General features: G+C 43.2%; 1 protein-coding gene across 1 annotated transcript; it reads right to left on the reverse strand.

The window, feature by feature from the left end:
• Positions 1-260: 260 nt before the first annotated feature.
• LOC109463288 (eukaryotic translation initiation factor 3 subunit D-like) lies at positions 261-12,317 on the reverse strand. Its single transcript, XM_019760035.1, has 15 exons — positions 12,074-12,317; positions 11,329-11,374; positions 7,874-8,010; positions 7,420-7,514; positions 6,992-7,067; positions 6,678-6,799; positions 6,170-6,302; positions 5,212-5,359; positions 4,683-4,828; positions 4,340-4,425; positions 3,140-3,269; positions 2,719-2,864; positions 2,016-2,208; positions 1,288-1,426; positions 261-724 (listed from the first exon to the last, which is right to left on the reverse strand). Exons 1-15 carry the CDS (start codon positions 12,194-12,196, stop codon positions 708-710), a joined length of 1,737 nt encoding a protein of 578 aa, XP_019615594.1. The 5' UTR covers positions 12,197-12,317; the 3' UTR covers positions 261-707.
• Positions 12,318-12,477: the final 160 nt, after the last annotated feature.

A 12,477-nucleotide genomic window follows, 5' to 3' on the forward strand; every position in this document is an offset into this window, starting at 1 on the left:
ATAGAGGATACAATTTTATTGGATTCAAGAAGTTGTCTCTGTCACATCTGTTCTGAAGACAAAACTTAGTCTGAGTTATGGAAAAACAACATAATTTGCAATGGGTCACCTTTCAAGCCCTACTAAGGCCACACCAATTTAATTTCTTGGTTAACGGATTCGCCCGCTTCATTTTTTTCTGATTTGCAAATAAAAATAAAAATTCAGAATCAGCTGCAAAATGCTCATATTTTGCCCTGAACAGTTGAAAACAGTCCTTTTCATCCTAGTTGTTACAGTTATTCCATCTTTCAATGCAATGGTATCATTAAAAGTTCAAAATTAATTGTTTAGATTTTGAACCAGCCGGGTGTGTTGACTTCATGGCTCCTATCGTACCATTTTGGGCCATAATAGGATGCCTAGGCCTGTTTTTATTTTTTTTCGCCCGCCCGCTTATTTTTCTAGAAAAATCCGTTAACCAGGAAATTAAATTGGTGTGGCCTAATGGTACTTTTCCAGTTGTCATTTAAGTATACCCACATGAATACAAGATATATATAAGTAGAATGCAAAAGCCATGCCAAATATTTCCAATTCAAGCTTTACCTTTTCTAGGGGGTTATTACCATGTCATTAGATAAACTATGCATGCACTTGGAGATGCACTACTTCATTTCAAACAGGAAGAAACTGCAATGTTCCTTCCATCTTGCTGCATTCTGGAGTTACTTCTTGTCATCATCTGTTGAAACATGTAAGGCATGGTTAACAACACTTTCTATCCGTACTATGGACACCCTGGGCAAGGCGTATTCTTCACAATGCAGTTCACACACAAGACATTGTACTAAGACACTTGTTTGCTGCAAGAAAGGTATCTTGCAGACCAATATGTGACATTTTACATTGTAGGAAAAGGGCTCTTTATTTGGTATTAACTCTGTGTTCAGGCATTAGCATATTTACTGTAAAAAGTTATGGTTAACTGAAGAAAAAGTTATGCTGTTGGAGTACCAATGTTACAGGTGCTCACTTAACTATTAGCATGCTGTGTAGCTGGTGTATTAACAGCTGAGATGACGGTGTGAAGTTGCCTATGTAGCATGCATTCAGTTCCAGTAGTCCGTTTCATTCGAGTAATATTTTGTTAGGAAGTGACATGACATGGTGGTGAAGGTGTGAAAGTGAACTTATTACTTGATGTTACTACATGTACATGTAGTAACATCAAGTTGTAGTATGTGTACAGGTGGCTATACTGTTAATGTTGACTTCCAGCAGTTGTTCCGTCCGTCATAAACTAACCATTTTTCTCATCATCATCATCATCGTCTTCCTCATCATCATCATCATCATCGTCGTCCTCCTCTTCTGACTCTTCTTCATCATCGTCCTCATCAGAGCTGAAGGTTCCCTCAGGCAGACCGTACACCCTGATGACAGGCTGGAAGGAACAGGCTTCTGTTAACATCTCATACACAATCCAAACTCTACTGCTGTATAACATCAAATCAATGCATTCATTTTGTCTTGATAGCTTGTTCAGCCATGTGACCGCTCTTCAACAAGCTGAGATTAGGGAGTTACTAGTACTCAGGCAACTGGATAGATTTTGAAAGCTGTCAGAGGAACTAGAGTTGGGTTTGAGTAAATCTGGATTGGAAGAAGGGGAGGGTTTGAGCAAATCTGGATTGGAACTAGGGTAGGGTTTGAGCAAACCTGGATTGGAACTAGCGCAGGGTTTGAGTAAATCTGGCTTGGAAGTAGGATGTGGTTTGAGTAAATCTGGATTGGAAGAGTTTTCGAGCTTTCAAGTAGCGTCCACTACTTTTCGACACTTTTCACTTGCTTGAATAACGATTTCTTGCGTATCTCATTAACTGGACGTCAAACCTTTACCGACGTATACAGAGATTACTTATTAAGTATTAAGACATTTTGAGTGACATCCACCACTCTTCATCACTAGAATACACAGGCAGAACTAGTCAACATTTGTGTATAAGGAACAAGAAAACCAGGTAGGACCTTACCTTGTTGGGGTCCTTGAGGATGAGGTACTTGCCCTCGTCCAGCTTCATGCAGGTGTCGATGATGCAGCGTACGATCCCCCAGGCGTTTTGCATGTCCAGGTTGATCTGAGCGGCCAGTTCCCGCGGGTTGAACTGCTGCGTGCCCAGGATCACGTGCTTGGAGGAGTCGCGGACGTTAACACGGGAAACATACCTGGACAATAAACCATTCATTTGTTTGTTTCGCGTAACCGGTAAAATGCCTTTTTTTAGGCGTAACACAACAGTTTTGTACATGTAAGTACAAGCTGCGTAACACCAGACTGTAAGGTTTGAACCCCTCACACTGGGAAGGACCCCTACTCTTTTGGGTAAGTGCGGTGGGTTCTCTAATGTGCATGTGGTGTGGCGAACATGCTACTATGTACGCCACACGACCCCAGCTCATTCACGACTCATTCATTCACAAGAAAGGAAAAAGAGAAATCAACTGATTGATGGTATAGTACTTGTTTGCATATGGACATAACATACAACGTCCTAAAATTTGGACTATGTACCAGCCACCTGTGACACCCAACCACCTCCAGTCATAAGCCACATTAAAACAGTAAAACAAAGTTAAGAGCTTTTTGTCTCTTTTGTCCTCTCACCAACTCTAAAGAGGTGGTTGTGACCAAGTTTTACTATTCTCTACACATACATATCTTGAGAGCCAACTCACCCCAGCTTGAGTGCATCAGACCCAGCCAGGACAGCAGATGCTGTCCACTTGGCCAGCTTACAGCTGTTGTTCTTCAGCTCAGTGGCCAGCACAGCACCGCGCTGCGAATCCAGCTTGGCCCGCCATTCCACATTCTTGTTACTGAACTGTAACAATTAGAGACACAACAAACTCAATCCATCTTGAGTTTCTACCCAATACTTTCAACTGACAGAAGTAAACTGAGGTATAATGCATTGGGCAAATAAATAAAAAATTATACAATTAGCAAGTCAACAGCACTTTCCTACCTCTAATTTCCTTGCAATTTACATACATGCAGAACATGCTTGAAGTAATAGACATAATGTCACAAAACCCTGCCTCTTATGAACTAGTCAGTAGCATATATACAAGACAAAAGCAATAGACAATGGCCCACCCGTGAGTCCCACTCATTCAGAGTCTTGATGTTGATGAACTGTGTTTCTCCATTTGGACCCAGCATGGACCCGTCATGTTCACAGCGCACCACAAGCTCTATGTCATTTCCTAACTTGTACTTCCGGTACCTGTGTAACAATCAGAGGGCCCATTAATTTCTCCAAGAAGTTAGAACCCATAGGTGTTGTCAAGAGCTCCTTTGTTTCTCTTCTTCAACACATTACCGACTCGGCCCAGACAACTCGTCCCATCTACCTGGTCAACTCGGCCCAACTCCCGGGTCAACTCCGCCCAATACCGGAGACAGTAATTTAGGCAGAAACACACGCACACACGATGTCAATTTTCGAACAAATATCATCGATCTTCAATAAGAAGTTCATTCAACTTATGTAATTTCTTTCTTTTTCCACAAGTATAACGAATAGAACTAGCGCTACTCCTTAGTCAACAAACGACGTTCATTGAAGGCTTACAATTACAGACTATTTCTACTAAAGTAATCCGTACAATATTGCCATGAAACAAAGTAAGAATGTACTAAAATAGTGTGAACAAATGAATCTGTCTAGTATCGTGTGGTAGCTAGGCACATCGATAGTCAAAGTCGCGTCGCTCTCCGGTACACTGAATGACTAGACTTTTTTTATCCCGTTTTATAGCCAAACAATTCAATAGTTAAATTTTGTTGTCTAACAAAAAATCGTGGTCTCGGTTAAAGCCACGTTGATTGCCCAAGCACAGGCGGGTTTTGACTTTAAAAAAACTCAAAGTCTACAGTTCGAAGTTATCTAACAAAAAGACGCAGTCTCTATAAAATCATGTTGATTGCCCAAGCACCGGCGGTTTGGGACTTTAAAAAATCTCATAGTCAACATGGTTGATTTGGTGATGGGCCGACTTGACCAGGGCGGTGGGCCGAGTTGACCAAATTTGCGATGGGCCGAGTTGGTAATGGTCCGAGTCGTCCTGACTCCGTCATGACTAGTCAACACCATGTAAATGTTGATAACTTGTACTTATCCTTTCCATTTAATGACTACAGAAAATCTGTTAAAATACATTCACTCTATCTTCAAATTGTCTCATGTGTTAAGTTACAAACAGGCTGATAAGATGCATATGTATCTTGAACTGGTTGAGGGGAAAAATGGAACAAGTTGTGAAGCCTGTGTTGTCCATATATGATGGTACAAACCTGTATGCCACCGATGCCACTTCACCTTCATCCTCGTCAGTCACAAAAGGGTTGGGCTTGTTAAATCTGTACACATCACTGCTTCCCTACAGGAGGAACATCATTTACACAACACATTGAATAACATATAAGATACACACACACAAAACCTTTCTGGCTGGATGGCTTCAACATAAGAGCAAACATGATGAGAAAACAGGGTACTTCAAATCATTGAACAACTGATGTGTAACCAAAAAGTCCAACTTAGTCAAGAGAAAGAATGATCAAATCAAAGCAAATGGATGGAAAGGAACAGAAGAGAAAGGAAAGGATCGAAAATAATGAAAATGGTGATACATACTTTTTTCTTCCTTACCATCTTGAGCACCTGCTGGGAGAAGTTGTGGTTGATGAAGGTGGCCTCGAGGGCCAGGTTACGGGGAGAGTTGATGCTGGCCCCTTCGTCCTGAGGGGGCTCTGTGGCTGTCTCACTTACAGTCAACAAGTCTGGCAAGAAATAGAAAAAAAACATGGGTATTGAATACCAGTATGTGCCTTCATAACCTCTACATTATGATGTTTTCTCCTTTACATGATTACAACAGTCTATATAATACCAAGTTTCAATCATTTCCCTTTAACTAGCTGTGTCACTTTATAGTATAGAGACAAAAGGAAGACATTGAAGTTTATAGGAGACATACATGTCTGGTGTTCAAAGACACAAGAAGATTTGTCTGGTTTACACATAAAAACCTTTTTTGTCCATACATCGATATGCTGAATTACTAATATCATTACAAGTATCTTAATGCTGTTGAATTTCAATGAATCTTCCCACTGGACTGGTAAAAAGAAAACACTTCAAGGAAGGAGTCTAGACGCCCCACCAAATTCAGAGTCGTCTCGCTTGTCGAAGAAGAGCTTGGATCCTACGCGCTGCACCACGATGTCCCAGGAGTACACGGAGCGCGTGCAGCACATCAGGGTCGCCAGGATGATGTCGGTCGCGTAAACGTTTCCGTGGCTCTTGGCAATCTGAAACAATATGAAGTACATGTGTGACTATGAAAAGCTTTCTATTCCCTTCTACTATCAGGGCTTGTAAGTGCAATATTTTTCTGGTGGTGCGCCTAGATTTTTGCTGGTGCGCCCAATTGTTTTGGGCTGGGAGCACAGTGCTCCTAAGTCAAAAAGTTAGTCTGGAGCCCTGTACTATAGTTATCTGTATAAATTTCATCAGAAAACCAGAGAAAGTATCAAACACTAACAGCATATTGTATAGCCTTATGAATGAAAAATGATGCAATGCTTAACCCTTGTCCTGCTGGCATTTTTTACACAATATAAATACATTTTCTACAAATAATTTGATGTCTTAATCAAGTCAAAGACCCTTGACGTTTTTTGCCCTGCGGCAGGCTTTTAGCTAGGATTTTTTTGGTGGGCGTCCATTTTTTTTTTATTGTATGCTATGTACAGTGAAGACATGCTGAGTGCAAGATTTTAGGGGGGCTTTTTTGACATTCATAATGCTCTCAAACACTACTTTCTGCATTTTCAGGTGTAAATTTGAGTTTTTTCCTTCAGTAAACCATCATTTTTGTATTTATAGTAAGGCTGAAGGGAGGCATGTGTGCATGGCAGGGGTTGGGAGTGGAAAAAATAGGGCGTCTTTAGGGTGTCCTACAAAAAAGTAGGGCGTCCAATTTCTTATTATTTTCAGTACAGGGCGTCCAAAAGACACCCTGGACACCCCCTAGCAGAGTAAAAGCCTGCCCTGCGGTAGCATTTTGTGATGCATTGCACGAGAAATACCCCCAAATCATACATATACAGTTGTCTGACCTGGCGAATGACAGGATCATCGGTGGTGGTGACCTTGTGGAAGATGCGATTCACCCGAGCCAGCCGCCGCTCGTTCTTGGTGTTCACACGGTCATACGACTTGTCATAGTACTCCAGGACACCACACTGGACACTGGGACAGAAAAAAAAGGAGTTAAAACTAGAGAAGTAACAAATGCATAATGTTTACCTTCGGACATGGTCTGCCCTGTTAATTCTTACTCAAACACATCCACATACATGTACGAGTATATGGTGACAGGAATAGAGCAGACCATGAAATTGCAACATTATGTAACCCAACACCAGTCACCATGGTGACAGACGTCAACAAATCATGTCATTGGCTAGGTCAGAGGTTAGTGTTTGGAACAGAAGAGGAAGAAACGGAGTAAAAACAATATGTTTTCCTTCGGTAAACATAATAAGTGTTAACCCACCTGGAAATATGATCATCTGATGAAATAGCTTAGGAAAATAGCATAAGAAAAAAGACATAGCTGCTTACATCTCAGTAGGTTCATCGATATCAGGCAGGCGAAGTTTGGTGAGACGAGGAAAGTCCATCTCTTCCAGAACCTTCCAGTCAGGACGGACTTCAATGGATGCATCGCGATTCTTTGTCTGCACCTACAATAGAAGATAAACATAAAGAATGGAGAAACACTTTGCAAAGATGGGTCATATCTTGTCTACTCAATAATGGAATAGTCAAAGCAAAAACTGTCAGCGTAATTTAACTTTCTACCTGATGCTTACTCCATATCCAATGAAAAATTGGTGGCCGTACAGCTACTTCAGTGTACTAAAGGTTAAACTAACCTGCTGGCTCCTGTCGTTCCACCTCTGACGACCACCAAACTGCTTCTGCAGTTTCTTCTGGAGCCGCATTCTGTCCCTGGGGAAGGTACAGTGTTCACAGACACAGAGTCAGAAAAAATGATTCCCTATATTATTGCAGTTCACTACTCTGGACAGGAGTCTAAATGCCTCCTGCTATCAAAGTGCAACATGATGAAACCCAACACTAGTGTCCATGGTGACAGATGTCTGTTTCAGGTTATTGACCTTATTTGTTTGTAGAAGTACAGGAAGAAGAAACAGAGAAAAAACACCATGTTTTCCTTCTGCGAAGGTAAGCATAATTAGCTTGATCATTATTGTTCCCACTACAGCATTTAAATGGCAGAAATTGTTCCTTTTTTTTCTATCCCTTCTTCCTTTTTTTCAAAAGGAATTTTTCATGCTACCTTTCCCTGCTCTTCTGGGTCTTGGACAGTGGAGCACTCTGGGCCGCTGCCCTCTGCTGCTCACGACGCTCACGTTCCCGACGCATGTTACGTTGCTGTGAAAAAAGAGATATGTGAAATCTTTGTTCATTATTTATGGCTCCAAGAAACATATGCTAATGGTAGCTCTTGACGTTGATAATTTTTCATACAGAGCACTGGGAAGACCCAGTTGGAGGTTTACACTGTCCACACAGCTAAAATTAGGAGAAGCTAGACTGATGCACTGTGCTGAAGTGGATCCAGAGAAAAGAAAAGAACTTTGGCAGCTTACAGATGTACCCTATGTGGCAGAGACTGTCATTCTTGTATAGGACTGGGCAGTCAGTGGAAGCTCTAGAGTTGATATCAGTTAGAATCTTACCATGGTCCATATTGGCTAGAGGAGGCCATATATAAAGTCACATATGCCTACCTGGTTATACCGCTGCCTGTTGCGCTGGTACAGAGGCTTGGGTGTCTTGGTGGTGTCCACCAGCTGGAAGGATGACTCGTCTTCCTCATGGTAGTAGGAGTACTGATTCCCTGCACCGAACTGGGAACTGTACTTGTCTGGAACAGAAAGAAATAATAGTTATCATCACATCATATCTGGATGAAAATACTAGCAACACGATGCAGCAATTAATGAAAAGGTGACTATGGTATGAAACCTACATTACCGGTAATCTTTAGCTGCCAGGTTACATACTACATGTACAGTGTAGTATTAACCGGTTTTTCTAGTTACTTGTATATAAGAGTGAATCGGTTCTCTGTTCATTTGTGACGCTGAAGAAGAGTGATGGATGTCACTCGAAACGTCCGGAAATAAAAAAATCCGTAACTGATCCAGTAGTAGAGTTTGAATTTTCTTACGAGTATCGTTTACCTGGATGTCTAACCTTCATCAACGTACATGTACAGTGTTATGACAAGTAGTAAGTACAAGTATTTCCAACCACTTTGAAAAGCAATGTGTTTTAGAAAACTTGAGTGCAGTATGCCCCAGGTTTACACAGTTAAGATACTGTAATTCACTTTGAGTTCACGGTGGCTAAATTTCACGGCGTGAGAAAAATCAAGGTGTTCACGCACTGATATGTTCACGGTGGCGGCAGGGGAGGTGTGAAGTTTTTTTAATAAAATGTAAAAACAACAGGAAGTAGGCTGTGCGAGCGGTTATCGACCGAGGTGTGAAGGAATCATACATATGAACAGGTAGGTCCGCGCATAGAAACTTTTGTTTGGCAATCTAGCGCGCGTCACCGGCGCGTCGGCGGTAGCTTCAATAAAGTTCATAACTTTGTAAGCCGCGCGTGTGCGCTGCTACAAAGAGCTTTAATACTATCCTTATTAAAAATACTAGAGTAGACACCATAGAAGTACGGGCTATAAATTGAGAAAAAAAAAACGGCAGCTCATTCCTTTGTGAATTCGACGCTGAGACGACAGAGACAACATCGACACCATGCTGAGCTGGCTAAAGAAGGCGAATCCATCCCTGCAGCCGCCAACACTTCCCGGCCTGCCGAACCCTGCCGACACGGACAATCCTGTCCTCACCGCCGCGGCCAACAGGGAGGTGGAGAAGGCGGTGAAAGAAGCCAACAGCCGCAAGAGGAAACGTGGCAATTACGGCACGTACGATCCGGAGACCCGGGCGAAGATCGCGAAGCTCTGCATAGAGATCGGCCCCCAGAAGACTGCTGCAAAGATGTCCAAGGAAGTCGGCAAACAGCTGAACGAGTCTACGGTGCGCTCCATCAAAAAGAGCTACGAGAAGGAAGTCAAGAAGCAGGGCACGAACAACATCGTCAGCTTCCCGAGGAAGAACGTTGGCAAACCGCTGAAGTTGGGAGACTTGGACGGCGAACTGCAAAAGTTCGTGAGAAACACTCGAGAGAACGGGGGCGTGGTGAACCGCACGCTAGTGATGTCGGCCGCCAAGGGGATCGTGTTACAGAAGGACCGCAGTCTTCTGTCAGAGTACGGCGGCCCGATCAACATCACGCTCCCCTGGGCCAACTCCTTCCTGAACCGCATGAACTTTGTGCAGAGAAAGGGAACGAAAGCCGCCAGGAAGCTGCCGGTCGACTTCGAGGCGAGCAAAGACGGCTTCCACGTCAGGATTCAGGACGCAGTGCGAGAACATGACATCCCTGACGACATGATCCTGAACTGGGATCAGACCGAGCTGCCCATCGTTCCCGTGGGCGGGTGGACATTGGAGGAGGCAGGTTCGCGCCAGGTTTCGGTGGTGGGCCTCGAAGACAAGAGGCAGATCACGGCCCTCCTCACCATCAGCCTGGCCGGACAACTCCTCCCCCCGCAGCTGCTGTACCAGGGGAAAACTGAAGCTTGCCATCCGAAGTTCCCCTTCCCGGAAGAGTGGGACGTGCATCACACCAGCTCCCACTGGTCTACGGAAGCAAGCATGCAGCGCTACGTGGACACGATCGTCACGCCCTACATGGAGGCACAGAGGGAACGTCTCGGCCTGGAGAAGGACCAGAAGGGACTTGCGATCTTCGATGTGTACAGCGCCCAGCGCACTGAGTCGGTGATCGCAAAGCTGAGAGAGGCGAACGTGATCCCCGTGTTCGTGCCAGCTAGCTGCACGGGAGAGCTCCAGCCCCTTGACGCTGATGGTGGGATCAACGCCGCCCTGAAGGATGACCTGAAGCAGAGCTTCATGACGTGGTATGCAGAGACGATCGCGAAGGAGATCGCCGACAGCAGCGTGGAGAACGCCAAGGTCGATCTCAGACTCTCAACGCTCAAGCCGATGCATGCCAACTGGTTCCTGGGCGCCATGGACAGGCTGGGCGCCAAGAAAGAACTGATCCTGCGTGGCTGGGAACGAACCGGGATCAAGGCCGCCATCGAGAAGGTTCGCTAGATTTGCACACTGTATTTACTCTAGTAAGAACTCTAGTAACACGCTAATAATGACCATAAAATGATTTGTAAATTTTGTTTGTACAAATGTTGTTTGTAGAAGTTTGTAGAAATGTATCTCAGTTTTGCATTTGATCACCGGACTAGAATTTGGGCGCCATTTTGTTTGTTTACGTTTTGAATTTGAGGTGACGCCGTAAGAAAGACTAGCGCTTTGGGGGCTTTATCGTAGGTTTCTATGTTTCAGTGACTTTTAAAACATGTTCTGTTGATTTTCCAACATCTTTCTGCAAGTTTGCTAGTCAATTTATGTGTAATTTTGACCTGTTGTGTGTTGTAAATTTTCGGAACAGAAATTTCCTTTGTCTAACGCTTCGCTTGGTGACGCCATTTTCGAACAGTTTTCTGTAAAATAGAAAATCATCTTTTGCACCGATGTACTGTATTTGACTTCTATTTTTTGTACTTATCTTGTACTAGAAATTCCTTACGATATTTTCTTAGTAAATACGAGAAGCAGTGTAATGTTTGTGTGTAGCGTTGACCTACACGTACTAGTACTAGTTTTACGTAATTAAAGTAAGACAAAATATGACACAATCTTGTGCTTCCTGAATAAAGAATTTATTTCTTGAAAAGCATTTGTGTTTTAGTTGTTATTGTAGCAGCGTCTGTGTGTAGCATGCTGTGAGATGTATGAGGTTCTGTATGGTGTGGTAATGTATCGTAAGTTCTAGCGCTAACGGGGAAGGGGGAGGGGGGCGAAAGACGAATTAGTGTTAGCGGTATTGATGAATTCACGGTACAGAAGTGACCGTGAAAACCGTGAACATATCAGTATCGTTAAAAAATCAGTAATTACAGTATGCATTGTAACATATATGTTGCATTGTTTAAGGATGGTGGAAACATGTGACATGACAGAACTATGTCGGTGAGTAGATGTTAACGATTTTACAGGTACATCATATTGTACTTAGTACTACTTACTGATGTATCTTCTGTCTTGGTAGGTGGCACCTGTCCAGTCAGACACCTGTAAGAAATAAGACACTGTAACAGTGGGGGTTTATAAGCGCTACCAACTCTCCCGGCCAATGGGTCTAGACCTTTTCGGCCGAGCGGTTAGAGTGTCCGCCTGTGGACTGGTGTCCGGGTTTGGTCGTGGGTTCAAACCCCGGCCCGGGACCAGGGGTTTTTATCTGTTTCTACTGGCTCCTCCCTGTTTCTTACAACACCTCAAGTCAATTTCATTATACCTTTACAAACAGTTCATGGACAAACATAGAAAAGAGAACCAGTTATGCAGTGCAGTTTCAACATGTGGGATAATTTTTTTACATGGACATACAAATTATTTTCTTCAAATTTCTTGAATGTTTTTATCTCTAACTGCTAAGAATAATAATCAAACCTCAACAGTTGGATGAATGCATGCACTAGTCAGTATGATTTCTCGCTGCATGAGGCAGTGATTTAATAATAATATGATAGCAAATGTTATCATGCTCGCCTGGCCTAGTTAAAATCCCGCCATATGCTAAGCAAAAAAATGTTTCCCTTCTAACTTTTCATCTTTAAGAGCGATCCCCACTTACGTGCTCTTGTATGATTGACATGTACAAAGCTAATCTATCCAAAAAGATCGTGAGCTTAGTTTAGGAATGCGATATTTGACCCGTCATCATGTCTAATGGACAGCCACCAGGGATTGCAACATGCCCCCCTCCCTCACCTTTCCGAGCCGGTCCCCTTTGCTGAACGGCTGGTACGGCATATCTTTGAATTTTTCCGGGATCGCGCACGGCCCCCAGCCGTTATGGTTGTCCTGAATCTGCGGGGGATTGAAATGAGCCATATTTGTCCGAGAAGTTCGCTGAACCGGCGGCAAAAATGAAGATTTGTCCGCCGAGGACCGCAAAAACCCAGGTGGCAAAGGCACTCCTCGTGGGTTCCCAGACTAAACCAAAACTGGGTGGTCATATATATTTAACGGCGTTATTATGGTTGGTAAATCTATCAAATAAGTACATCTATTATTCAAAATATTGCGCCATACTTAGTATCATGTATTCAAATACTATCAGTGTAAAAAAGACACTCTCTATCTATTTCTTTTTACTAAAAACTATAGCATAC

Source organism: Branchiostoma belcheri, unplaced genomic scaffold (genome assembly GCF_001625305.1).
Source record: "Branchiostoma belcheri isolate BF01 breed outbred unplaced genomic scaffold, Haploidv18h27 scaffold124, whole genome shotgun sequence".
NCBI lineage: Eukaryota > Metazoa > Chordata > Leptocardii > Amphioxiformes > Branchiostomatidae > Branchiostoma > Branchiostoma belcheri.

Bases quoted from the DNA above. Each gene is read 5' to 3' on its own strand.
- LOC109463288 (XM_019760035.1), bottom strand. From the start codon at position 12,196: ATGGCTCATTTCAATCCCCCGCAGATTCAGGACAACCATAACGGCTGG. The intron at 8,011-11,328 runs GTAAGTAGTACT...TTTCTGTTCCAG, and splicing joins CCAAGACAGAAGATACATCA to ACAAGTACAGTTCCCAGTTC. The intron at 5,360-6,169 runs GTCAGACAACTG...ATATTGTTTCAG, and splicing joins ATGATCCTGTCATTCGCCAG to ATTGCCAAGAGCCACGGAAA.